Source organism: Patagioenas fasciata, chromosome 12 (genome assembly GCF_037038585.1).
Source record: "Patagioenas fasciata isolate bPatFas1 chromosome 12, bPatFas1.hap1, whole genome shotgun sequence".
Lineage (NCBI taxonomy): Eukaryota > Metazoa > Chordata > Aves > Columbiformes > Columbidae > Patagioenas > Patagioenas fasciata.
The window spans coordinates 15953262-15980828 of NC_092531.1; the positions used below are offsets into that span (position 1 = coordinate 15953262).

At 49.0% G+C, this 27567-nt stretch overlaps 2 protein-coding genes across 2 annotated transcripts; one reads left to right on the plus strand and one right to left on the minus strand.

The window, feature by feature from the left end:
* The first annotated feature begins 1884 nt into the window (after positions 1–1884).
* Positions 1885–7848, plus strand: PARP16 (poly(ADP-ribose) polymerase family member 16). The gene is made up of 6 exons (XM_065847677.2): positions 1885–2164; positions 2823–2960; positions 3754–3960; positions 5076–5247; positions 6019–6160; positions 7170–7848. The coding sequence occupies exons 1-6, from the start codon at positions 1976–1978 to the stop codon at positions 7312–7314; spliced, it is 993 nt and encodes a 330-aa protein (XP_065703749.1). The 5' UTR covers positions 1885–1975; the 3' UTR covers positions 7315–7848.
* Positions 7849–13797: 5949 nt separating this feature from the next.
* LOC136106615 (gonadotropin-releasing hormone II receptor-like) lies at positions 13798–17632 on the minus strand. The gene is made up of 4 exons (XM_065847007.1): positions 17588–17632; positions 15447–15959; positions 14489–14690; positions 13798–14207 (listed from the first exon to the last, which is right to left on the minus strand). The coding sequence occupies exons 1-4, from the start codon at positions 17630–17632 to the stop codon at positions 13798–13800; spliced, it is 1170 nt and encodes a 389-aa protein (XP_065703079.1).
* Between the last annotated feature and the right edge of the window lie 9935 nt (positions 17633–27567).

Consider the following 27567-nt stretch of genomic DNA (forward strand, 5'->3'; position numbering starts at 1 on the left):
TGGCCTCGTATTGCAGGTTGGTTCATGCAGCTGTTATTGAAAGATGCATTTTTGATAAAACAGTAAAAAGCAAGTAAGTAAACCTACATCTCAATTCTATTTATATACATAATTGTGAAACCAATTTCAATTTAATGTAACTGTACACAGTCTACGATCTATCTGATTCTGTCCAGAATTACAAAAGCTCTTTATACTCCCAAGCCATTCAAGTGGGTGAGTAAGAATATGAAGTCTGTGCTCAGGAACGAAGTTCACATTTTGTTTGCTTTGATATTAGTTTGCTCTTAGATGGTATTTAATATAGCTGGTGTTCCTGTTCGTTATAAGGTCGCAAATTACAGCAATTCCTGAATGAAGAAAGGGGCTAGAAGACATCTAATATAGCTACACATTTCCAAAATTTCCAATCTAAGTAACTTGCATGCAGGAAACCAACAGAGTTTGTGTTGAGGAGACCTCCACCCTGCTGATGGTGACTTCTGATACACCTTGGAACTGGAGGGATGCTTCAGAGAACTAACACTGTGCCAGTATTTCAGAAAGATTGAGCCCAAATCTCAGGCAGTGTAGTGAATTCAATGTGGTGAAACTACTGGTAAGAGGAAATTCCTCTCCCTTAACTCTGTAACACCCGTTTGCAGGAAATGACTCAATCCGACCTGGGTTCATTCTTCGAGGCTACAAGCTTGGATGATGAAGGTAACTGCTAAAGAGTAATGGCATCTTGGTGCTTTTGACTATCACATGTTCATTAAAATCAGAGCTACATAACACTGATTTTACACAAAAAGCAGTCTCCCTGGATTCGCAGTTCTGGCTAATCAGTGTTGCTGTTTTGCATGAACACAATGCCCAAGCTGGGAGTTCAAACCTGGTGGGGACAAGGCCCTGGGACTCCTGACACGAAGGAGGGGATGGGGCACAAGCCTGGCAGGGCCGCCATCCCCACCCACTGCCATCCCTCTTCTTGCAGTCAAGCCGTGCTGGTGTTGTGGGCTTGGGGAGCCAGGATCCCCCTCCATGTTCTTTCTCCCTGGCCCACAAACCTGTCCTGCTCTCCTGCTATGGGGTGGGTATCATTCCCACCCCTCACCATGTCCCCCCGGGGCCTCTACCTGAGGGGAAGGCACCATATCCCTCCTCACCCCCTGCCCCACGTACCCTTCTCCAGGTCTCTACCACAGGGGAAGGCGCCGTTTCCCTGTGCCCCCTCCTGGCTTCTACCTGAGGGGAAGGTGCCATTTCCACCTCCTCACCACCTGAGGGGAAGAGGGGAGGAGGAAGGAAAGGCACGGAACTCCTTGGTGACCAGTGACAGGACTCGAGAGAATGGCAGGAAAACGTGCCAGGGGAGGTTCAGGTTGGACATTAGGATGCTGGAGCACTGGAACAGGGAGGTGTCACGGCCCCAAACCTGACAGTGTTGAAGAAGAGACTGGACAACACCCTCAGACACACGGTGTGAACTGTGGGGTTGTCCTGTGCAGGGACAGGAGTTGGACTCAATGATCCTTGTGGGTCCATTCCAACTCAGGACAACTGAAGACATTCTATGTTATTCATACAGAGGAAAAGAAAAACATGCAGAAGGAGCTCTGTGTTTTTCACCAAAAATGTGTTCCTCCACAGCTAAATCTAGAAGCCGCCACTTCCACACCCCCACCTTGCCCCTCTGCCCGTCACCACCTGAGGGAAAGCCGCCATTTCCCTCCCCCTTTTCCCCCCGTACCCTCTCCAGACCTCCACCCGAGGGGGAACCCCCACTCCCCCCAGCCCTCCCACCTCTCCGTCCTGGGGGAACCGACGCAGCGCTCCCCTGCGGGGCCGGAGATCCCCGGCGCGGGGTGGGCGGAGCCACCGCCCGTTATCGGGGCGGAGCGGCGGCCGAGGCCGCGGCCCTGAGGCGGAAGGGGTGACACCGCCCGAGCGGGATCTCTTCCCCTCCTCGGAGCGGCAGCCGCCGCCGCCGGGCATGTCACCACCCGGCCCCGGCGAGGCGGCGTCGTCCCGAGTGAGGGAGGCGGCGGGGAGGGACCCGCTGGCCGCCGACCTGCGGTGCAGCCTGTTCGCCGCCGCGCTGCAGAGCTACAAGCGCGACTCGGCGCTCAGGCCCTTCCCGGGCCGCTACGCGGGCGGCGAGACCAAGGACTTCGAGGGGCTGGTGAGTGGCGGGGACCCCGGCCCGGGGGTGTTAGAGCCCGACCGGGGCTCTTTGTGCTGCCCTTCGGAGGGAGAAAAGAGCTTGTGAAAGGGAGAGGTGGTTGGGGAGCCCAGGCCGAGGTTGGCCCCTGAGGGGAGGGCAGCAGCACCTGAGGGTTGGGAATGAGGCAGAATTAATTGTGTGGTCAAGGTAACCAGGTTTTAAAGTACGTTTGGGATTCTGACCAATAAAGCAACACATGGAAACTTCCAAATCCCGTGTTGGGTTACAGAGCGTTTTAAGAGCTTCCACTACACGAAGTTCAAATTAAATTTGGAAGGATTTGTGTTTTGCATGGCCTGAACAGCCCCTCTGTTTATCCAGCAGCAGATACTGCCTTGTGACAGGTTCTTTTCTTTCAAGAGCTCGCTTGATTACTCCTCTGTGTCCCTTACAGATATTGTTGGTAAATATAAATATTTTATAACTTGTCTGGTACCTGTTTTTAGGACAAGTGACAAACTTTCCCACAAACTGGATACCAGTATTTATATCTCAGAACAGAAACTGCTTTTCCGTTTACAGCCCATTAGGGTGGAATATTGTTTTTGTTTCACTAGAGGTCTCTGTTTAATCATAATGAAAAGAAGGAGCTTGTCCTAAATGCCCATCTTGTCAGCTTGCAGATACCAATGCTCTACCAAGCCTGAAAGAACTTCTGGAGTCTGTGCCAAACACGGAGAAGAGAACCTGGGATTTGTTTAGCTGGATTTTATCATCTAAGGTGTTAATGATACAAAGTACTAAGAAACAGGAGGTAAGTTTTGAATTCTGAAAGCCTTGATTAAAATTGTGGTTTAAGGCAAACTTGTACAAATGCCAGAAGTCAGTTGGTTATTTCACGAGCTTGACAGTTCCAACATTAACGCATTTTTCTCCTGTGTAGAGGGTTGTTGATTTTGATTTTTTAAATAAAATTTTCAAGAACACCAGTTGGAAGAAATAGTTACTACTGTCAGTAGTTGATGATGGGCAGTGATTGTAGCTGGTTACTCCCATTAACATAGCATATACGTGCATGTTCTAGATCAAGATAATCCAACACAAATGTCACAATGATAGGTCCTGCAGCTCATGGAGAAGGACAACTTTGTAGTTCCACGTACTGCCCCAAAAATGGAAAGGTTGAGGGCCACTGAGGTACTTCCATAACAGGGATCAAAATAGTTGTAGAGATTAGTAGCAAGATGAAAACAACTTCTGTTTTCACTTTTTTCCTCTTCCAAGATCAGCTGATGAATATATCGTCTTAGTAGCCAAAGTAGAATTGTGATTTCGTCCTTACATGATCAGTTAACTCATAATCACAATTCAAGTTGTAGTTTGTTTGTTTGTTTGTTTGTTTTTTCTGGAGAGAAAATTTAGGACTTAGCTTTGATTGCAAGAAACTGTCAGAAATTTTGCTGTCCACTTACTCCTTCTGAAACATGACAGTGTTGAATTCTAACTCAGAGAGCATAATCAAAATACATAAAGCAATGTGAAATGCTAAGGGTCAGTAAACAATGTAATCCCACAAACCAACACTCCTGTTCCTTTCTGTTTTTAAGTACGAGAAGATCCAAGAGCTCACGGGGATGTCTGGGGCTGCAGTTCCTGCTCCGGACTACCTCTTTGAGATCGTGTATTGTGATCAAATGAACACCAAGTTTGCAGAGACCAAGGGAGAGCGGGACCTCATCTATGCCTTCCATGGGAGCCGTCTTGAGAACTTCCATTCCATCCTGCACAACGGCCTGCACTGCCATCTGAACAGGGTGAGGCTCCTGCTGGTGTCACCATCCTCTCTTGGACGCTTTTTAAAAATAGGCCCAAATTCCTTTAGGGGTTTGAAATGTGCTGATGTTCTTACACTGCTATTTTCACTCCATTGTGGGCCTTTGAGGATGGTTGTGTTGCATTTTCTAGTACAGACTAAGGGTAAAACTGAAAGTGGCACAAAACCCCATTGTCCGCTGTGACAAATTATATCTTTCCTTTGCTTCTTTGTGAGGAAGTGTAATCTCTCTGAAAATACTGACCTGTCTGATGACCCACAGCTGGAAAGTCCCAGTGCACAGGGGAGGAGGATAGTGACGCAGGCAATGTAGAGATTCTCTCTTTCTGCCTGGCCTCAAGTTTAGATCAACCAAGTTTTAGGTGCTACTTGCAAATGGAGCCTTCTTTAAATGGCCTGGTTAAAGGGGGCAAACATCCCATAGGACTTATACCTCTTCCAATTTTAACAGAGAGGCAGTTGGGACTCCTGTTTTTTTGTATCATCTATAAAGCAGCTTTGACGCAACAGCCACTTAACCTTCCAGTCAACTTGGACCATGTGTTCCTCCACATTTTTAATGAATAAGGGTTTATCAGGTGCAGCAGACTTACTGGATTAATAATTTTAGCCAGCATGGAAAATGCTCTGTTTCAAAGTTATTAAATAGGTTACATTCGAAAAAAATTCACAAATGAAAAGTACTTCCCTCCTTTCTAGTAAAGCATGGATTTAAATGCGAGTAAACCATGCCTTGTTTTTGGAGGTTGGATTATTGGAATGTTGGCAGTCTCAATAAATCAGTGAAATGCCTCTAACAGCAGCACAGTCATGTTGATATAAAATACGCTGGCAAACAAAATTTGAATCCGGGAACACATGAATCTGTCCACACCAAGGGCTGTGCCAAGCAGCTAATTTGAGGGATGGGATGCCCCACCCCAGAAGTTGTGCCAGGACAAAAAAAAGTGCAGGGACCAGGCCCAACATGGGTCAGAAAAACCTTTTTTCATTTACCTTCCGCAAGAGAACTGCCAGTCTGAAAGTAAGGAACACTTCTATGTTGTTGATAGTCAGCACTGCAGAATTTTTGGGTGTATTTCTGCTCTGTTTCAGACGTCCCTGTTTGGGGAAGGTACCTATCTCACCAGCGACCTGAGCCTGGCTCTGCTTTATAGCCCGCACGGGCTCGGTTGGCAGCGAAGCGCGTTGGGCACTGTGCTGAGCTGCGTGGCTGTTTGCGAGATCATTGACCACCCAGATGTAAAGTGTCAGGTGAAAAAGAAAGGTGGGTCTATTGCAAGAATAACCTCATATAATACATCTTTTCTTCTCAAATATCAGCTTTGTGCATACACGCTGTTGTATAAAAAGCGCAGGATGTGGGGTGTGGATACCTGTCAGCAGAAGCTAACTGCAGGCTCCAGCTTCTACGATTCTGTGATTCGTTTTTCAATTGATCCCTCGACAAATACACAACAGCCTTGTTGTCTGTGAAGCTTCTCTTAAAATGGTGTAAGGGATAGAAAACATTTGGGTAGCATCATTTGTTTTTCCTAGTTTCAGTAGTATGATGAAATCACGTTCCATAATGCTTGATATTTCACCTGTGATGATGGAACAGAAGCATCACAAACACATCAAGAAGGAGCTTTATTAGATGTCTGGGAAGCCTCTGCTCAGGGTGGCCTTCCGCTTTGCTTCCTGCTTGCAGAGCTCAATCAGTCCTTCCATGTTGTTTTTCTTTCCCTGTTAATATTCACAGCTCTTCAAGTGCCATATGGGAGACCCACCCCCGTACCACCCTGCTCTGGGCCATAATGCCATCCATACCGAGGATGACTAGGAGTGGTATAGCCTCAAGCAAACTTTCAGTCTATTCTGGGATGCTTAGGGGTTCAGGGGAATACCAAGACTTGGTCTTCAGTTATCTCATTCCCACTCTTGTGGAGGGGGGGTGTGTATGTGAGGGGGTGTTGGTTGTTTGGTCTTTTACTTGAAGTTGCGCTATTTTTTTTCTTCTCTGTTTCACCCAAACATGTCTTCTCTTCCCCTTCAGATTCAGAAGAAATAGACAGAAAAAGAGCCAGAGTGAAAAACAGCGAAGGGGGTGATGTGCCGCAGAAATACTTTGTTGTCACAAATAATCAGCTTTTACGAGTTAAATACTTGCTAGTATATTCACAGAAACAGCATAGGAGGTAAGTGCGGCGACGAGAACAATTCATACAGACGCAGAGATGCATAGGCACAGAGTTCTTGTTAGCAGTGAGAGCAGATCCAGACAGAGCTGAGCCCTCTTTTACTACCAGTTCTCAGTTTATAGGTTTACAGATGTGGGTCTGGATGTTTTTTCAAAAAATGTTATTCCAAACACACCACACTCATGTTGTGACTGTTTTCAGTCACGTTCCCATGCATATCTTGTGGGCGGCATTCCGACTCACTCATTCACATGCCCAGGCTCCACATTCACACATCATACATAGGGGCGTGGTTTTCTGACCCGAGATATTATTCTCACTGGCCTGGGCTATCACTTCTTACACTCATAAAAACATACTTCTGTGTAATCTGTCCAATTGCCCTTTAGCTGGAACTGCACATCCTGCCATTCCCACAGTAAGAGTGGTGATGAGATAGGCAGATAAACACATCTCATTTTTGAAAAACAACAGAAAACAGGAAAAAATAAAAAAAGAAAAGCTGCACTGCCAGGATTTGGTTTTAGCCTATTTCCTGTGAAATAGGGTTTACACCATCATGTTGCCTTAGTTCCACTCTTTGACACTCCCAGGCTCAGATAAATTTGCTTTTACACCAAACATGTAAGCACTTAGTATCTTGGAGAGCTCTAATAATCTGTGGCAGGAGACGAAGAGTGAACCTCTGATTAGAGTAGCTCTTAAAACATACCAGGGCGGTTTTAACTCTGCTCTTATCTATCCCAAGTGGCAACACTCACCCAGCTAATCAACATGTGTGCACAGGCCAGGCAGTCACAGCTTCAAACCGCTGAGAAGGATGTGAACATGGGGAGAAAGGACAAGATTGTGCACAGATAATTGGGCTTTGGCAGCTACAGGAACTGTGGAACAACTTTCTGGTTTTTTTTTTGTGTTAGCTTAAGCATTTAAAATAACCAAACCTAAGATACTCTTTGCTAATTCATGTATCTCTGATGGAGTTAATGCACTTTTCCCTTTTCAGGCCTTCTAATCAATCTTCCTGGTTTTACACGCACCGTTTTGCCATGATGATGATGCTATACGTCCTGCTGCTCATCATGATAGGGGCCAGCAACTCGCCAACCTTTGTCTACTACTGGCACAGAATGTTTGACTCAGAGAGATAAATTGATAAACTCTTTCTTTTCACCACGTGCCTTAAAAATAGCCAATCTGCAACGCATTGCATCTGCTCCAGGGCTCTGGAAATAAAGGTGCCTGGAGCTTTCCAGTTCTGTCACCTCATGGCATCTTTCTATTTGTTCTGATTTCTGTGTTCCTGTGATTCATGAGGTTGCCCAGCACAGCTGAAAAGGATCACGATGGTGCAGCTGAGCATGAACTGATCGTTACAGGTCCATGGGAAAAAGTTATTTAAAATTAATGAAAATTAAGTGTGGAAGTGCTCGGGTGTAACTGTTTTCTGTGAGGCTGAGATGTGTTTGTACAACTTGGGAAGGAGGATTTTTCTGTATGTTGGACAAAGCAGCCTGTAGGGAGTATGATCAGTTTGTCTTCAGAAACTGAATTTAGTAATGTTCAGCATGTATCAGTGGAGATGGGATCACTTTTAAAACTAACTTGGGCTTTGACCAGGAGTTTTTGTGTTTGAGCATAACTGTAAGAAAACAACAAGAAAGAAAACAACAACTAAAATGGAAGTTAAATGGTTTTTAGTGTTTTTTTTTCCCCTGTAAAACATCTACAAGGTTTGTGCTCTCAGCCATGATGTGTCTTGTCCCTGGTTAGTGGGCAGTGCAGATGGTGTCAGGCCCTTCAGCATCTATACTGAATAAGGCTTATTCCTGCCAAACTGCTTTCACTTTTATTTTCTGCACCCAGATGAGGGAGGGTGAAGGGTTCCACTCGTGCTGCCACCCAACAGGTTTTCTGGGCTTGGGGCTGCCAGGATTTGGGGTTCTGGTTCAACATTTTTGCCTGTATTGAATTGTTTCCAGCCTCCATTTACAAACAAATGGACTAAGTAGCAATAACATACCAACTATTTCCTGAAACACTTGTAAGGAGTGGAGTAAAAAGGCAGTAGAGCTGGTGGGGTTGTGTTTTATGTCTGTGAACATTTGTAGTACAGTTAACTTTATGTAGATTTCACTTAGTTCTCCATGTGCAGAATACTCTGTAAAATAAATTGTTCACACTAAATTTTCACAAAAAGGCTGAGATTCCTATGGTCAGAATTATGGCAGTTTTACCGTTTGGCTTAGCACTAGTTTGTAAAACCTTGCTCTCTCTCAGATTCATCTTTTCTAATCTCAAAGAACAGCATTTGGGTGGGGATTTGTTTGAAAACACATATAGGTATGCGCAAGTTAGTTGTGCAACATGAAGAGAGCAACGCTCTCCCCCTCCTGTCTACGTCCTTTGATTTGACAACTACCTGAGACTGAAAGAGGAACAAAGGACTAAAATTAGCAGCTAGGCATGGGATAAACCTTATGGATAACCCAGAGATTCCAGGCAAAGAAAAGCCAGGTTTGTGTAGCTTGCAGTCCACCTTTTAGTAGTAGACTTAATAAATGCAGGTTTTCATTGTACAGTGAACCCTAACCACCAAAAAACACCCCAAAAAAACCTCATCACATATTCCCAGCAAATGAGTCTATGATCACTACCTTGTTCATGAAATATTTCAAAGAAAATCTTTCTCTGATGTTCTGGTACCTAATTGCCAGAAATAATGACCTGGTAATCAGGTTTTTCTAGCTCAAGGCTGAGAACAAGTTCATTTACAGCAACCCCTCTTCTTGGTGGCTGGAGCTAGAAGCATTTATTCCAGTTAATTTTGCTGCCAGAACAAATTTATTTATTCACCATACAGCTTGAAAACAAGAACATTATAATTCAATTCCCCATTGCCTTTTACAGCCCATTAATAATGCTCGCTGTTACAGCACATTGCATTGCCTCAGCCCAAGAAATGTATGCGCTAATTATAGTGTTGATTCGCAATTAAAATATACATAAACTAACAATTTATAGCACAGCACATTCGGCTACTTTACGGTAGTTTATTCCTTGATATTCCAATGCAGATACTTGTGGTTCAAGACATGCACAGGGTTCCTGGGAATATTTGCCCATTTTTGGGCCACCTCAGCGTGTTATATGTAACCTACATTACATATTTGTCAGTTGAGGGTAAGTAATGTGCCAGGCAGAAAAGCTAGAGGTATCTGAGGCTGTTTAAAGGGTGTTGTGTTGCTAAAAAGCTTGTACATCTGCAAAGAAAACATCTTTCAGCACAGATGGGGAGGAAGGCAGCCGGGTTTCATGGCTCTTTTCTTCAGGTTTCTTTGCATAGGAAATTTTCTGAAGAGCGAGGACGAGGAATGAATGCCCAGCGGCCATTCAGCACCATCTCTTAATACCTGTTTGGGCTTTTATTTAATTTTAAGCCCTTCAGCTGAGTTCTCTCCCTAAGTGTGGGGCAACAGCATCCATGTAGGAAGCTGATCTGCACCAGCTGCCTCAGGCTGTATCCCCAGGAAGAAAAATATATGTTTTTTCTGCTTCAGCAGTTCAAATAAACCCACAAGAAAGAGGTGGCTGTACATAGGGGCTGAGTCCTGATAGACACAGAATCATTTTGGTTGGAAGAGATCCTCAAGATCATCACATCCAACCATTAAACCACCCGTGGCACTACCCCATGTCCCTGAGAACCTCATCTCTGTGTCTGTTCAACCCCTCCAGGGATGGTGACTCCAGCACTGCCCTGGGCAGCCTGTTCCAATGCCCAACAGCCCTTTGGGGAAGAAATTGTTCCCAAGATCCAGCCTCAAACTCCCCTCGTGCAACTTGAGGCCGTTTCTTTGTGTCCCTCTCTCCCCTCAGCTCCTGTTCTCCAGGCTGAACCCCCCAGGTCCCTCAGCTGCTACCATCACACTTGTGCTCCAGCCCCTTCCCCAGCTCTGTGCCCTTCTCTGAAAGCTTCAAATATGTCTCAAGTGCTTCAGCTCCACATCTGCAGAGCAGGGTAATGACATCCTCAAAGGGGACGGGAAAATAAAGCTATTTAAGGTGCTTGGATTCTACCTTAGCAGGCCAGCAAAATACTTAATATCCTTCTCACACAGTTGTTTGCTGCGCTCCCTGCTGATTTCAGCGTGTTTCCCAACGTGACGCAACGCAGTCAGCTGAATTAACGTGAGTATTGTGCTCCGTAACTAACAATATTATGAATTAACCCAAGGTTTGCGTTAAACTCTTAAGCCACTTGCATGGCTCTTTGAACGTGCACAGTACTATAAAAATGCTAATGGGGAATAAATCAGAATTTCCTCCTGAACAAAGGACTGCTGTGTCTGAAGCAGGGAGCCCAGGGTGAGGTCGAGGAGTTGTAAAATACAGAGTGTATTTTACCTGGGCTTATTAAGATGTTTGTGACATTACTGCAGTGAATATTAAGGAACTGGGTCAGACAAATCTGATCCTGCTGTGACTGCAAGGAGTGTGGCAGCTGCTGTTGCCCACAGAGAATGGGCAGATTTTGGAGAAGTGAGAGAATTTTTTCTCCCATAATGGGAAATAGATAACATATCTATAAATGTAAGGGGGGGTTTGTGTATATTTATGTACACATGGATAGATCTCAGGAGCCAGCTGAGGAGGAAGGCAGGCGCTGCTGAAGACTAAGCATTTGAGGCAACGTGGGGAAGAGTGGGAACCACCACAAAAAGGAGGAAAACCCCTGAGGCTCTGGTTTTCATGCTCCTTCTGAGTGATGTAAAAATCTTTTCCCTCTCTAAAGTACCACCAGATTTAAGAAATGCAGAATCAGAAATGCAGGAACATCCAAACCGCCTCAGACAGGACCCAGACCACGGTTGATCCCCTGGGGAGGTGCTCACTCCCCAGCCCGGCCTACATTGGGCACAGCACTTGGCACCACGCTCTTCTAGTGACATTTTCTTTCTATCCTGAAAGCTGTCACTTAGGGCACCTTGCACACTCTCTGGGCTTCCCAAAAATGTCAACCTTGAGCACCAGCAACAGGAGGGAAGGTATCAAGAGATGGGCAGGAGTGCCTGCAAGCATCCCAAGGGACATGCTATGCATCCTCCAAAGACCAAGGTATCCATACCAGCATCCCAATTTTCCTACTCTTCATCTAAAGCCAAACCTGCTTCTGCCCACTGTACCCATGGGGCTCCTTCCCAGAAGGAAAAAATACTTCTCGCTCCTCATAGAAGGTCTCTGAGCTCTCCTGCTGCTATGCAAGAGTGGCCTTAAATGAGCAAGCAATGCTGGACCTGTTCTCCCCCACTCAGCAGAAAGCAGGTGAAGAATGTTTTCAGGAGATTAAAGACATTTCTCTGCTTGTTTGAAGCTTGCCAGAAAACCAACACACCTCCAAGCTCTGCCTCCCATTAGCAATCATCAGTAATACAAACAGAGAAAAAAAAAAAGTGTCTGATGAATAAATTAGCTTTCCCCACCACAAGTCATTCCCACCACCTTACAAGAAACTCTTTTTATGCATCGGTCGAGCTGAGCCAGCCTGACAGCAGCAAACCCCGCTCTCGTTAGCATTGCGTAATTAACCGCGAGCAAAACAAAACCAGGAAAGCCAAACAATGATTACGCATCTTGTTGGAGTTTGAACGCTTCCTAAAGGGCTCACACTGATCCCACCAGCCAGTCTGGGCTCCTGCAGCTATAATTGATTTATTTTTTTTCTCCTTGGGCAGCATGTTTAGCATAAATGACACTTCACATGGGGAAAGGCAAGTGCCCAACACTCATCCACATCTTGACATCCCCCTGAGCACCGTGGCTTCCCACATCCTCCCTGCCCAGCCTCTGCCAACCTGCAAACACCACTTCTCACCCCTCCAGCACTAATAATTTGTTAACTGGGGCACTGGGAAACCGGTCCAGATCCTTTGTGACTGATGGGGACCCACCCCCTCTTGGAGACAGGGTCAAGAAACCCCCCTCAGTGCCCAAAGGAGATTTGCTTTCTTGGGAGGAGAGATCTCCCAGCTTTCCTACTCACACAACCACAGCAAGTCAAGAATTGTTTTTAAAACAAAATCCTTCCATCCTGATGAAATCCAGATGCTCATTCAAAACTGCAGTTACCACAGAAATGCCCAAGGAATTGCCTCCTGCCAAATCCAGAGCTCCTGGGCTGCCCAAGGACTTCACAAAACAAAAAGAAAAAAAACCAAAAACCACTTGTCTCAAAGCTGAATTTCCTTCCAAAGCGAAAAAAAAAAAAAAGGCATCTAGTAACAATCAGCAAAGAATGGACAAATAAATAATCCACTGTTTCTAATCACACAGAGGGAACAACACAATTCAATAAATCCACCTCTTTGCCCCATGCTCAGAGAAGAGGCCTCTACCTTCATAAGCAACTTCTGGTATGCTGGTGAAAAACTAAAAAATCCATTTTACTTACCATAGCTCAGTCAATCCCCTCCAGCAACCACCCTCACAATGCAACAAAGGATCATGAGTGCTGATAAACCCACAGGTGGTTCCCATCACCTTCCTTGTTGGGCCAACCCAAGCATCACCTGTGGCTCGGGGCAGAGAGGAGGTGCTGGCGCTGGGTCAAGCCGTTTAGATAAAGAAAATGTGTATAAATGAGAGAGGGGGAAAAAATGAGAAAAAAGTGTGGGGTTTGGTCCAATCAGCCTCATGTGTGGTGTGAGAACTGCCAGGTCATGTCATGGAGAGGAGTTGGGGACAGAGAAAGTCAAGAGGGGCTGGGCTGTGTCACCCTCTGGTTACCCCAAATACTCTCTCTCCTGGTCAGCTATGTAAGGATGTGTTCCCACCACCCGCTGTGTGCCAGAACAAGGCAGCAGTGACTGTTTTCCCTTCTGTCTGTGTCCGAAAGAGAGAAGAGAAGAAACCTCGTTCCACCCCATCCCACTCCATCCCATCCCACTGTGGTTCTTCATACCCTTCTTGCCCAGACCCCTGCATCCCCACAGCACCTTCTTCATCGCCACCACAGAGGCAGCCCAGTGGGGACTAACATCCCTGCATTAGTCATTCCCAAAGATTTACATCCTTCCCAAGCCTTCGCACATGGCTGTGGGAGAACCAGGTAGGCTCCAAGCCAGGAGAGTAAAAATTTCCAGAAAGCATTTCCAACAGCAGATGGAGAAAATGGAGCAAAAGACTGTGATGGTGCCTTTGCAGCCCACCACGTAGCAGTGTGCATCTCTGCAGCTCCACACGTTGGTGTAGGTGCAAAGGGCACTTCTAGATTGACCCCCCTGGAAGACATGGCCCTGGACCGTGGAGGAACCAGTGTGTCTCCTCCCAGGGGTTAATGCTGGAAGTGTGGCAGATGCCTGATCCCAGAATTAGGGCTAGAGCATGCGTAGAGTACAAAAAGGATGGTTTTCTAGTTGCCATGGGGCTGCCAGAACATGGAAGAATGACCATAAATACCCTCAAAATGTTTTTCACCCTGAGTACAGGCAAGAGCCACATTCCCAGTTTCTGGCCAGACACCCTCACCCACCAAAGCTGGGTGACAAACCTCCTTGTGACAGTCTCCAGAGCAATCCCATGGGACATAGCAGCCCCCAAAGCTGTGCCTCACATCTCCTTGCAGGTACGTCTCTTCAGAAAGCCGTGTTGACAGTTGTCCCATTGGAGACCCCTGATGCCACCCCACCATTTACAGCACCATCTTTGATGTTCTTCTCTGCGACTGAGGTGGGTTTGTGCCTCTCATGCCTGGTAATGGCTGTTTCAATGCCCCTGAGACACAACTGCACATCCTCCCGAAAGGAGGGCGTGTAAAGTCCATAAATGACAGGGTCAGTGCAGGTGTGCAACAAGCCAAAGAGAAAGAAGCTGTGGTTGACATACTCTGGCATCTTCTGGATCATGGCTGGCTGGAACCAGTACCACAAGCCCAGGAAGTAGTATGGGGTCCAGCAGATGATGAAGGTGGCAACAATCACTATGGTCATCTTGAGGGTCTTCATGCGTGCCTTGGAGATGTGGTCATTCTGATTTCTTATCAAACCTACCAGAGAAAGTGAAAAAGATACCTAGAGATGGGAGAAAAACAGAAGAACATAACCACCCATGACTGCACTTCTGCCAGAGAGGAGCAACCATCTCATGGTCTAGTCCATGGCCCACAGGAAGCAAAAGACAGCAAACATGAGGGTCAAGAAGTCTGTGTAAAACCCTTTGATTGAGTTACCCTTCAAAGGGTGTTGGGACAGACCCAACAACACTCAAGGCTGGAGCAGTCTCAGTCATAATGTCGTGGTGGACGTGAAAGGGCTGGGACCTTCTTACCTTTGTTGATCTTTAGCTGCTTACTGATCTCCCAAATGATCCGAACATAGCAAATGATCATAACACTCAGGGGGGTGATGTAGAGGGTGGTGAAGGTGAACATGTTGTAGATGGTTTCCTCCCAGTGCGCTCGGAAGCTCCCGTGAGTAACGCACTGGGTGAAGTTCCCTCCCGGGGCTGTGTGCAGGTGGAAGAGAAAAAGCTGAAATGGAGAACCAAATAATAACTCAGAGAGGCTTTGGAACAGGGCATCATGTGGACACATTTTTTTTCCCAGCCTTTAGAGTAACACCCTGATGGTGTTGCAATGAAAAGGTGCTTTAAGGTTCTATAAGAAAAGTGCAAAGCATTAATGAGCACTCAACACAGCAAAGACATAGATTTGTTAGCAAAACCAATCCGGTGGTGGTAGAGCCTGTGGACTGCGATGGACTTGTTTGGGCTACTGGTATGGGGAAACCCTTCTTTAAAACCACAGAAATGATCTGAGGCTGGAACAGCTCTGATGGGAGGACAGGCTGAGAGAGTTTGGGTGTTCAGCTGGAGAAGAGAAGCTCCAGGGAGACGTTATTCAGGCCTTTCTGAACTTAAAAGGGACTGACAAGAAAGATGGGGACAGACTTTTTAGCAGGGCCTCTTGTGATAGGACAAGAGGGGGATGGTTTTAAACTAAAGGAGGGGAGATTCAGGCCAGACATGAGGAAGAAATTGTTGCCCTTGAGGGTGATGAGAGCCTGTCCCAGGTTGCCCAGAGAGGTGGTGGATGCCCCATCCCTGGAGACATCCCAGGCCAGACTGGACGGGGCTCTGAGCAACCTGAGCTGGGGAAGATGTCCCTGCTTATGGCAGGGGTGGCACTGGGGGAGCTGGGAAGGTCCCTTCAACCCAAACCATTCTGTGATTCTATGAAAACCACCCCAGCCTGGTCAAACCATGTGGGCACGACACCGAGCCCCACCTGGGGCAAAGCCAGGAGGACGCTGCCAACCCAGGCAGCACGGAGCAGCAACCCGTTGCGGCGGCGAGCGCGGGAGAAGGGATGGAGGACAGCTGCATGCCGGTCCAGGCTGATGACCACCAGCACCAGGGCGGACGCATACATGGCAAAGAGCTTGAGGAAGTTGAGGAGCTTGCAGGAGATGTCCCCTCCGTACCACTGCACTGTCACGTTCCATGCTGCATCTAGCGGCATCACTGCCACCGTCACCAGGAGGTCAGCCAGCGCCAGGCTGAGGATCAGAGGCCGCACGTGGGATTCTCTCCTCTTCCTCAGCAAGCTGCCGAGCACTGCCGCGTTGCTGCCGGCCGCCAGCAAGAAGAAGATGGCTGTGATGATCACCCGGACCCTCGCTGCTTGCGTGAATTGGGGTTTGACCCAGTGCTCAAGGCAGCCTCGTGTTGAGATGTTGGTGTCTCCCTCCATGGCTGGGTGATGGGGCAATGTGGGGAGCTGCTTGTCACTCATCCCCTGCTGAAACAGAAGTGAATGCCCTTAGGGGCTGTGTCATGTGCTGCAGCTTCAGTATAAGGAGAAATGAGGAGACAGAATCATAGGATCATTTGGTTGGAAATGACCCTCAAGATCATAGAGTCCAGCCCTGGCACTGCCCTGTGTTCCTGAGAACCTCATCTCCACACCTGTTCAACCCCTCCAGGGATGGTGACTCCACCACTGCCCTGGGCAGCCTGTTCCAATGCCCGACAGCCCTTTGGGGAAGAAATTGTTCCCAAGATCCAACCTCAACCTCCCCTGGTGCAACTTGAGGCCATTTCCTCTGCTCCTGGTGCTTGTTCCTGGGAGCAGAGCCCAACCCCCCCTGGCTCCAAGCTCCTTTCAGGCAGTTCAGAGATCAGAAGGTCTCCCCTCAGCTCCTGTTCTCCAGCTGAACCCCCCAGGTCCCTCAGCCGTTCCCATCACACTCGTGCTCCAGCCCCTTCCCCAGCTCCATTCCTTTCTCTGAACTCACTCCAGCACCTCAAGGGCTTTCTTGGCATGAGGGGCCCAAAACTGAACCCAATCTGCACTGGATGTATCAACAGCAACCTGCCAGTCCCATCATGTCCCTGCCCATCCCCTCTGTGTCACCCGTTTTGCCGAGGCACCAGCACCTCCCCGTCGCGGTGACACTGCCCGGCTGCCCTCCTTAGCTCACCCCCTGCCGTATCTATGGCAATCGCTCACACAGACGTATATATTTTTAGCTCTTTGCAAAGCGGTTGAGCAGCTGGGAAGTGGTGGCCAGGACCACGGGACAAGCCACTGCCCGCCAGGAATGGTCACACCGGAGCTGTGCCGGGGCAGCTGTGCTCAGTTCAAGGACTCGCCCTTTCAAAGGGGTTTTGCAAACAGGACTTGGCTTTTTAGAAGCCCCATGGTTTTTAAGGTGTTGTACCATAACGGTCCATCTCCACCTCCACTGATGGATTTGGGGCTGTGTGTGGGAGCACCTGGAGGGGACAGGAGAGGAGAAGGGGAATCCCACACTGTCCGGGGACTGACAGCAGCTCTTGGGAGAGGATCACAGTGGTGTTGTGGAGCTCGGACCTTCCTAGAACCCAGGAGCAACAGCTCAGCACCTCTGTCCCTTTGCCTCGGGGAGGTGAAGCAGGAGGGTGAGGTGATGGAAGAAATTCACCCACACAGGGGGTAGCTGGGGGTGATGAGCCACATGGTGCTCCGCCACGGCTTGATTTTACTGCTCTTTCCCACCATAGCTTGATTTAATTGCCCTTTTCCCCCAAGCACAACCAGCCTGGGGACAATTCACATTTCAAGGGCAAATACTTCCAACTCTCAGGGACACGAGCTGTTAACAGTCCCAGCGATGGGTAGGGTCGGTCTCTTACCATTTCAAGCACCCTCTGGTTTGCCAAAACCCAAGTAAAGCATTCTTCACCTTTGCAGGAATAACACAAACAACAGAGATCAAATCTGCCTCCCCAGCTCTGCGGGATGAAGATGCCAACAACTCACAGCAAGCCGCCCCTCTCCTTCCCCCAAAAACAAGCAACAAAAAGAAAAAACAGTTAAAAAGTCTGGGAGAAATAAGAGGAAACCCATGCCCAGGTCTGGCTTAGTCCCAGCTGATCGGAACGTACCTGCTGTATGCATTTCTCATGCAAAGAGAAGATGCTCCTTGTCATTCCCCGCAGGTCTCCTACTGCTGCGGTGCCGAATCAGGATGCTCCAGCGCATCTTTGCATCACATCCCTGCACCAAAACCCCTGGAAGCAGCAAAATTTCCCCTTTGCCGACAGCCCAGGGAGCTATGCTGGTTTTTAGCCCAGCCGTATGCAGGCAGCTGGAGGTGCTGATGCAAAAAAAATCCCCTGCACTGGCAAACCAGGAGCGGGGCTGGAGGAGGTGGGTACCCATGGGCAGGGGCTGGCACCCCTGCCCTCACAGCTTTAACGAGCTGCCCGATTTCAGGTTTAATGAGCAGGCGGCAGGGATGATGACAAAGCCACTGTATTGCAAGAATCGGCCAAAATTCAAGATGTTGTGGACAAATGTGGCCTCATCAGGGATAAGTGCCAACATTCCCTGCATCGGTTTTCTATAAATACAGGAAAAATGAGTTAATGATCCCTGGAGTTAGTGATGAACGTCCCGTTGCTCAGACAACCGTGAGATTCGCCACACACACAGACACACACACCCCAGCGATGCTCCTGGGTCCGTGGGAGCATCCCAGATGAACACAGGTACGTGCCTGCATTGGAAATGCTGTAAGGAAAGAATTAATAAGGAGAAACTTGGGTCATTTTGCCATTTTAATGAATATACTTTTTTTTTTTTTTTCCTGCACTCTAACAGTTCCCACCTTGTTCTGTTTGTATTTCTTTCTGTGTAATGTAGCGAGAGCTTGAAACCCTGGGAGGGACAAAGAGCTCACAAGAGCTTAGAAAATATGATGTGCAATGCAAGGGCAGGGAGGGAAACTGAGGACACCCCATTCCTCTGGCCAGCAGAAGAGCTGTAGGGGTGACAAAGGGACAGTCCCAAGCTCCGCCAGGGCCAGCACCAGCAAACATGCTCCCAGGGGTATCACAGAGACTTTAATTACACGCCAACAGACCTTCATGTCCCCCGGTTTATTAAATTAAGAGGTACATGGCGTACAGGGGGACCACAGGCTGATGGTGTTGGCTCTGCGGTGTTCCCCAAGAGGAGGGGGTCCACTTTCTGGAAGAGGTTTTCCATCATTAAACCTATTCTCACTTATTTTCAAGAAGAAATGCCTGAGATCTGAGTGACGGGTTGTACCATCTCTGGAGCTGCTCTGCTCCTGGGCACAAGTGAAAAAAGGAGGATTTTTTCCCCTTTTGTGGGTTTAAGAGTCAAATTGTGCAGCAGAGAGACCAAGGGAGGCTGCAGGTGCCGGACCACGTCATCCCTTGGGGCATCACCGTCCACCAGAGTTCCCAAAACCCTCCACCACTTTGGCATGTAAGGGATCAGACTGGAAACTCTCTGCTCAGAACCACAGAGGGAAATTTATGCATTCAAAGAGTTTTACATCCAAGGGGAAAGAGAAAAGTAGTGAGCTTCAGCCACCCTTGTCACACGGAAGGGGACCGTCCTCATCACCTCCTTACCTGGCAGGGAACAAGCCCAGTACTTGGGGGGCAAAAAACCACAAAAAGCACAAAGAAGTTGGGTGGAAGCCTGTTTATTACAGCAGCTGCCTCCTTCTGGCATTAGACTACTGCTTGAAGCCGAGATTAATTTGGCCCCACCTGGTCATCCTTATTTTTCCTTTCGTTTAGATCTTTGCACCTGCACGAAAGCAATTAAATAGCAAGTCAGGAATGTATTCCCTGTGTGTCCTCCTTCCCGGCTGGCTGCCTTTTTGTCTAGAAATGTCCCGTCTATCCCTGACTGTATGATGCAAGACAGGGACAGGATTTTTCTTGGGAACTGTAAGCCTTGCTCATGCCACAACAAAGCTTTTGGTCCCTGTTCAGAGAGGATTTTTTTCACATGCCATCACGCAGAAATGTCTTTGGCATGCGTTAGCCATAAGTCTTATTTTAAGGGTGGGGACCCTTATTAAAATGATTGTTTGTCTCCGGCATTTGCACAGTAACCCCCTTGTGTGTTTTCTCTCCTTTTGTTTTTTTTTGGGTCATCTTCTCAAAGGTCAACTTGGATGTCGTCTGCTCAGCAGCCTTCAGCTGAGTCTCTGAACGCTGGTTTAACCATCAGAGGTTTTTTAGTCCCCAGGATTAGGAAACAGCATTGGCAGGCAGGCATGTTTCCATACACCCCGGCTCAGCTCTTTCCGAAATCCCCTCCTTTTGGGATGCTGCCCCAGTACATCCCTGGAGCTGGGTCACAGGGAGTCTGAGCACCTCCAGGCTCCCCAAATAGGACTTTTCTCCCCAGGTCCATCAAGATTATCCCAGGATGCTGGAGAAAACAGACACCAGAAAGCCACAACACGTAGCACAGCCCCAGTGGCAATTTTTTGCACGAGCAGACCTGGAACAGAAGTACAAGCATTTGGTTTTTCATCAGACATCCCGCATAAATTGGGTTCTCACACAGGGCAAGCAGCATGAGATTTAATTTCCATTAACCCAGTGCAAATGTGGGGCAGGGAACCTGCTGTTGTTTATCCTAATAAATCACTGACGGGGTCTTGGCTTCATGAAAGAGAGAAAAATTTGTCTTTTCACCTCTGAAAGAAATTTCTGCTGCTGGGCGTTGCAGGGGGGTAATGACGGCTCCTATTCGAGCAGAACCATCCTACAGCAGCACCCACCACCCTCAGCACCGTCACCCAGGCAGGTGCTTCTGCCACGCTGGTTGTCCAAAAATTGCCCTTTGCTCAGAAAAACCTCATGATTTCAGAGTTTTTAATGCTGATTTTTTTCCCCTTCAATTCTTCTCCTCCTCCAAGCCTTGAATTGTCTCAGGAGCAGCTTGTCCAAGGAAATTTTTATCTCATACTGGACTCGAAACAGAAAGTCTAGTCAGGGACATCTGACATGCAATGTTTTTGTGAGTAAATACCAGCGTCCATGAAGTCATTTCCCGGGGTTAGAAATGAGCTCACCTCTGGAACGGCTTCTCTTCTTACCCAAAGTTCACAAGTCAAGCAGTCGTGAAGCTCCCAGTTTTCATCCTTCTCATTAAAAAAAACCCAACAGCATCAGGGCTGCATGTGGAGCAGTAACCCCGGGCATCACCCATCACAGAGCGTCACCCTAAATCCCGAAAAATCGTTGCAGCAAAAGGCAGAGCAGCAAAGCTCAGGGGATAAACCAACACCTCATTCCGTCTGCTCACCCGGCCCTGGCCGCTCTGCCGAGCTGCCAGAAGGGACGATAACTGCCGTCCCTCGTTGGGATAATCTGGGTCACCCCATCCTCCTCCTAAAAGTCCTCATTTAAAGCAGAGGGAGGGATCTCTCCTACCCAGCAGGCTCAATACTTTGGCAAACTGTGTTTTTCGGTTGTTTCTTGGTGAAATAATGCGCTGTTTCTGATACAGCTTTGTATATCAGAGCCCTCACTGATAAAATCCCTTCTGTGGGGGGATCATGCCATTGGACAGGGGTGCTGAGAAAAAAAATTGGTTTTGATGCTCAAACCCACTACAGTTCCCATGTTTTCATACCCTGGCTGGTGCTCCTGGTGTTCCTGAGCCCAGGACATCACGCTGGATGGTGTAAAGGACAAGGACACCTCTGGCAGGGCAGCCCAGATGTCCAGAGCATCACACACAGAGATTCACCGAATTTCCATCTTCCCATGTGGAGCAGCAGCTCTGGGGGTCTTTCCTCTGTCTTTCACCAGGATATCTCAACCAGAGCAAAATCCCCTTTCCCTATCTCTAAACTAGTAAGAAAAGAAGGATGAATTTATCACCCTACACCAAAGCCTGAGGTCAAGCTCCAGGAAACCTGGTGGGTTTTGGTGCCAAACCCCAACTGCTCACCACCAAGTGATAAAACCTGAAATGTGTGCACCATCACTCAATCCACTGTGCGTCTTTTCCACAGCAGCTTTGCTCGCTTGCTCAGGCTGGAAACCCCAGCTGGGGGGATTAATTTGGGAATTCTCACCCAGCACCTTGGTCCCATGATGCTCGTGTCCCCAGTAAAGCTGGAAAATCACCCACAGGATCGATGGAGGGGCTGTGGGTCCCCTTTGGCTCCAGCACACGCTGACCCGGCCAGGGCTTTCACTGCCCTAACTGGGTATTTTTCTGGAGCTGGAAGAAATTATGAAATCCCAGTATTTTCATTGTGACTAACCCCTGGAAGTGAACAATTTTGCCCTTGTTTTTGGATGGGTTTTAGTTGCTCTCCTCTTTGCCTTTCATGCCCTTTTATCCTCTGCTATTTTTTTTTACTCCCTGTGGGACCTGCCTGCCCATTGCACTGCTCCAAACATCAAACATCCTCCTCTCTCCGTGCTCCCAAATTGGATTGTGTGCCCCAGAGCCATGTTTCAGGCTCCCTTTGGATGCTCCCTCCCAGATACAGGCCAGACCTGAGGGCTGGTTTCTCCTGTTGGATGTGGGGGGAGCTGAAACCCCCATGGGACCCTCAACAGTGTTATGGGGGTTTTGCAGGAGTGAGAAGCTGCAAAAACGTCCCCCAACACCTCTTTACCCTGCACTTCGCATTTCCAAGCAGTTCTCAAGGCTTAAAAACACCCTTGGTTGAGCTTTTTGCAGGGACACGTCTGCTTTTAGGAACGGATCAATGGCTTGGTGGGGAGAGATGCTATTAATGCTGAATTAAATGAACAAGAGAAATATAATTTCTGCTTCCCCCCTCTGATTTTACCCTCCTGCAAGAATCCTGCTCTGAGCTGAGCCCTGGGACTGGGGGCCCAGGTGTCCCTTAGGATGATCATTGGTGCTGACAAAGATGATCCGGGGCTGGAACAGCTGTGCTGGGAGGACACACTGAGAGTTGGGATGTTCAGCTGGAGAAGAAAAGCTCCAGGGAGACCTTTTTGTGGCCTTTCCGTACTTAAAAGGGGCTGACAAGAAAGACGGGGACAGACCTTTTTGCAGGACCTGTTGCAATAGGACAAGGGGTGATGTTTTTAAACTAAAGGAGGGGAGATTCAGGCCAGACATGAGGAAGAAATTGTTGCCCCTGAGGGTGGTGAGAGACAGGCCCAGGCTGCCCAGAGAGGTGGTGGATGCCCCATCCCTGGAGCCATCCCAGGCCAGGCTGGATGGGGCTCTGAGCAACCTGAGCTGGTGAAGATGTCCCTGCTCATGGCAGGGGTGGCACTGGGGAGCTGGGAAGATCCCTTCAACCCAAACTGTTCCATGATTCCACGATTCTACCTCCCCCCAGCCAGATCTGGACTCCTGGGGAGGTGTTTCTGGGAGGCAGCTCTTGATCCGACGCCGGGAGCATTGCTCCGAGTCTGTCTCAGGAAGGATTTATCTCCTGTGCTGCCTTCCCAACCTGCTCCAGGCAGTTTTCATCTCATCTGGTCCCAGTTGCTCACACTGCTCCAGCCCTTCCCTTCAGCAGCACCTGCCCCCCACCAAACCCCCATTTACCCCCTGGTGAAAACTGATACGGACACGACTGCCCCGGGGGGAATCCCAGCAGCTCCGGAATTAGCTCTGCAGAGAACCAGCTTTTCTGAGCATGCCCTCGGCACGTTGCATGAGGTCGTGAAATGTTTTATGGCTCTGGTCACCCCGTGACCACAGGCGCTCCGGGAAGGGGAGGCGGTTCCATGGCCTCTTCTGCCAGCGCAGATGCTGGAAAACTCTTTCCGAGCTGAAACTCGGAGGTGGATCAGCCTCGATTACCCCAGCCCAGGCTCAGCCCCACGTTGCTCAGTGCAATAATTAACCTGAAATAAATTCATGCAGGGTTCAACGAGGAGTGCTCACCACCCGCCCGGTTCCATCCCTTGTGTTTTCAATCCATCCCAAGTAGAGGCTCATCCACACACCAGAAAGCAGCTTTTAGCCTGATGCTCCAATTTTGCTGCCAACGCCAGATCCTCTGGTGAGGCTTGTACAGCCTACACCTCTGCTACGTGTTGGTGTAAATCAGTTGCAAACCTGCCCACCTTGATATACTCTACAGCAAAAAAAACACCAGGAGGAAAAGGCCCAGATGAGACCAGAGGCCACCATCCCACAGAGGGAGGCTGCCCTCCCCACCATCCCCGAGTGCACCCAAGCCCAAAGCTATTACCGGTAAATAAGAGCAATAAATTAAAGATTTCTTCAGGAGCAATTAATTGCCCAAAGCAACATGTTCTTCCACACAGGACGGTCTTTGTCCAACAAACCCTGTCCAGAGCTAAAGCAAACAGGCTTTGGGCTGCAGGTTGGAGCCCTGCTCCTGCTCTTGCTCCGTGGTTTAAATGTCCCCATTGAGGTGCTGCCCTGGCTCGGAGCTCACCATGTTCCCATCACACCCATTTTCATCCTGTGACCGCTTTTCTATCACCATCCGACATTGTGCAACATCTCAGGCCCTGCCACCAGCCCACAACTGCCAGCAAGATGTTCCCAGCAAATATTTCAGCAGGGCCTGTTGTGATAGGACAAGGGGTGATGGTTTTAAACTAAAGGAGGGGAGATTCAGGCCAGACATGAGGAAGAAATTGTTGCCCCTGAGGGTGGTGAGAGCCTGGCCCAGGTTGGCCAGAGAGGTGTTGGATGCCCCATCCCTGGAGACATCCCAGGCCAGGCTGGACGGGGCTCTGAGCAACCTGAGCTGGTGAAGATGTCCCTGCTCATGGCAGGGGTGGCACTGGGGGAGCTGGGAAGGTCCTTCCAAATCAAACTATTCTGTGATTATATGAAATATTGGTGTTGTACTGACACGTGACACGGTGATGCTACCCTGCGAGTATCCCCAGAGAGTTAATGCTTCAGGCACAGAGCCTGGGATGTGTGTTACTCATGGAGAGTTCAAAAATAATGGCTTTCTCCATCTCACAGAGAGTTTCTAAACAAGCCAGAATACTTATCTTGATAGTCTCAGCTCAGCAATGTAATTAAAAAGGAATTGGCTATTGAGACACTTCTGGGGTTCTGAGAGCATCTCCCATCTCTGCTGTTCTGAGCTGTGATGCAGAAGGAGAGGCGGCGGGGATGGACATGGCACCCGGGGGAGAAACCCCAGCAGGTCCCTCTCGTGCTCCAGGTTATCCCAGTGCTCAGCGAACCCCCAGCATGCGTTGGGATGTGGGGCTGTGAGGGGGCAGCAGGCATGCGGGTAACAGTCCCCAGGCACACAGATCACGGCCGTGCCTGATAAAAACACTGGGAAAAGCTTTTTTCCTTGACATATGTGGCCACAGAGAAGGGGACACCCCCAGTTTTACATGTTGGGGGGTCAGTCATGTTGTGCTGGTGCCAGCAGATATTTGAGGGTCACCCCATAGCCAGACCCCATGTGCCACAACTTGCTCTCCCCCAGCTCCCGGCTCTTTCAAGGCTAAAGAAAAGCCTTTCTGAGCTCCAGAGCTATAACAAATCTTTCGCTGCTCCTGCCTTTCATGTTGTCCCCCCTCTGCACTGCTTTTTGCATCTGTTTCATGGAGCTGAGCACTGCTGAGCCAGAGTTGAGGCTTTAGCTCCTAAGCAAATCCTTCCAGGGGGGGAAAGGTCTGCTCACTCCTTTTGCCCCAGCCACAGCCTGTAAATCCTCATCCACACAATAAAAACAAACTCCAGTAGTTCATTTTTTGGGCTCTTTTCCAAAGCTTTTAGGCAGCTGGAGCACGATTTTGTGCTGATGAAGCGATGGAGGAGGGCTTAAGTGAAACAATATTGCAGTGGCTGCGAAGTTTGCTGGTGGTTCAGAGCTCAGAGTGAACCCCGGGGACCCACCACATCTCCAAGTTTCTCCTGCAAACCATGGAAATCGCCAGTCCGGCTCCTGGGATAGCAAAACAGGATTTAAAAAACAACATTAGCCACCCCTGGAGCATGGCTGTAGAAGTGCCGGGAGCCAAGTGCTTAATGAAATCCCAGCTCCCAGCTCACCCTCCGAAACCACGCGAACTTCCCCAAAGTGTTTGGGATGGAACAAAGTCATCAATCAGTTATTTTAACTTCCATCTCCGTAAACAGGAGCGAGCCCAGAAACACGCAGCAGGGGAAAAATAACCGTCAGCTCCCCTCGGCGGAGTGAAGAGGGCGCAGGGAGGGAGCCGGCGGGGAAGGGAACATGGCCTCAGCCCCAAAGGGCATTCCATGGACCCCACAAGGTAGTTCACAGACCCCAAGAGTATTTCATAGACCCCACAGGGTATTTCATGGAGCACACAGAACATTTCAGAGACCCCCCAGCCTTGAGAGCAGCCCCACCATCCATGTCACCCTCCTGGTGCGGTGCAGTCAGCTTTTGGTGACAGTCACACTGCTGATGCCATATCAGAAAGGGCGGGAGGCACTTTTTCACTGGGATGAGCATCAGTAGCCTGTTTTCCTCTGAATTTATTAGTGGGATATGAGAAGAGCAGTGGAGACAACCATGGAGGAGCATGGAGAGGGAGGTGGTTATCACAAGTCCTCTTATGCTGGCCCATCCTTGATACTGCTGGAGGAGAAGTATTAAACATGGCAGCTTAATTACATACAGCTTTGTAATTACATGTCGTTGATGAAACCATGGAGAAATCCTGTGAGATGGGGCAGGGCCTCTGGGGTTAATCTGCGAGAAGAGTATGTCCTGGACCTGTGGAGAAGCCAGTGGTGCTCAGCACTGGAAATATCTGGGGCTCTGCTCATGCTGCTCCATCCAGCATCAGCCACGTGCTGGAGCTGCAGTGAGGGATGGCCAAGCCAAGAGAAATTATGCAGCTGGACTGTTCTAGAGACCTGTGTTTTGCATGAACTCACGTGTCCCGGACCTGCTCCTGAAGCTGCATGTGTGTCCCCTGAGTGGGTCTTGCAGGAGCCACGCTGGGGAGGAGACACCCATGTGAAGGAGGCTGCAAAATCCTGTGCAGAAACACCTGCAGCTGTGCTGGGCTAGAGCTATCACCTGTTTTCCATAACATAAAGAATAACTTCTTTTCCCTTTTGCAGAGCAGCACGTTTCCTTACCCCACAGAGCGACCCATGGAAGTCGATGCCAGCATGAGCTGGTGGGACCGGAGCCGCCTGCCGAGGTGTCACTGCTGGGCCAGGGACGGGCCGGCCGTGGTGGGATGTACGTGCTGCCTGGGGAAGATGAATTCTTTGCTCTCAGTCTCAGCACCTTTCCCACATCTTGTCCTCATCACAGCAGGGAAACACAGCTGAGCTCCATGTTTATGTCACAGGTGAGGGGCCTCCAGCTCAACGGCACTCCTTGCCCACCAGATAAACATTCTGCCATTTTTTGGGCACATCTCAGGTGTCTTTTCCTTTTCCCTCGTAAACATCCACAGGAGCGGGTGCAGGCCACCGCCAATTACTTTTTATGTGACACCTTGATCGATGTTCCTCTGGCAGCTGGGCCAGCAGGGATTACTAAGAGGCAGCCCAGGGCACGGCTGGCACATCCTGCACGCCACTGACAGCCCCGACACGTCCCCAGCCTTTGGGAATGGCTCCTGACGTGTAAAGCCCATGTTTGCACACCAGGCTCCAGCAGCAAACTGGCAGCACGGCCCCCCCATGTCTGTGGCTGTGTTCACGGGTGGTATGTGCTTGCACATGGTCACACATTTTCTGCAAAGCCCAGAAGCTCCAAGCCAGGACCAGCTGCCACAAATTACATGAGAAAAATGCGGCTGCAGGGGGAGGAAGGATCTGGGGGGGCTGAAATGACTCAGGAGCAGGCGGGGAGCTCTCATTAGGGGGCTTTGTTGGATCTCCCCATGGCTTGAGTGAGATGCAGTCACATTTGCAAGGATGATCCTGCTTCCACAGCTCTGTGCTACCTCAAGTGTTCAAACCGATCCATCTGGCTTGTCCCACATCCTCACATCCCTACAGCATTCTCATTTGATCCCTGCCATAGCCAGTGTCGGGGTAAAGGTGTCCCAGATCAGGCAAGAGCCAAAAAATCATCCCCAAAACTCATTGCACCCCATACCTGTACACTGTGTCTCCTTCTGCAGTGCTCAGCAGCATCTAC

Coding starts and splice junctions, on each gene's coding strand:
- PARP16 (XM_065847677.2), top strand. CDS start 1,976: ATGTCACCACCCGGCCCCGGCGAGGCGGCGTCGTCCCGAGTGAGGGAG. Junction 2,961..3,753: donor AAAGTACTAAGAAACAGGAG/GTAAGTTTTGAA, acceptor TCTGTTTTTAAG/TACGAGAAGATCCAAGAGCT. Junction 3,961..5,075: donor TGCACTGCCATCTGAACAGG/GTGAGGCTCCTG, acceptor GCTCTGTTTCAG/ACGTCCCTGTTTGGGGAAGG.
- LOC136106615 (XM_065847007.1), bottom strand. CDS start 17,632: ATGACAAGGAGCATCTTCTCTTTGCATGAGAAATGCATACAGCAG. Junction 15,960..17,587: donor ATGAGAAATGCATACAGCAG/GTACGTTCCGAT, acceptor CTTCTGTTTCAG/CAGGGGATGAGTGACAAGCA. Junction 14,691..15,446: donor TCCTCCTGGCTTTGCCCCAG/GTGGGGCTCGGT, acceptor TCTCCATTTCAG/CTTTTTCTCTTCCACCTGCA.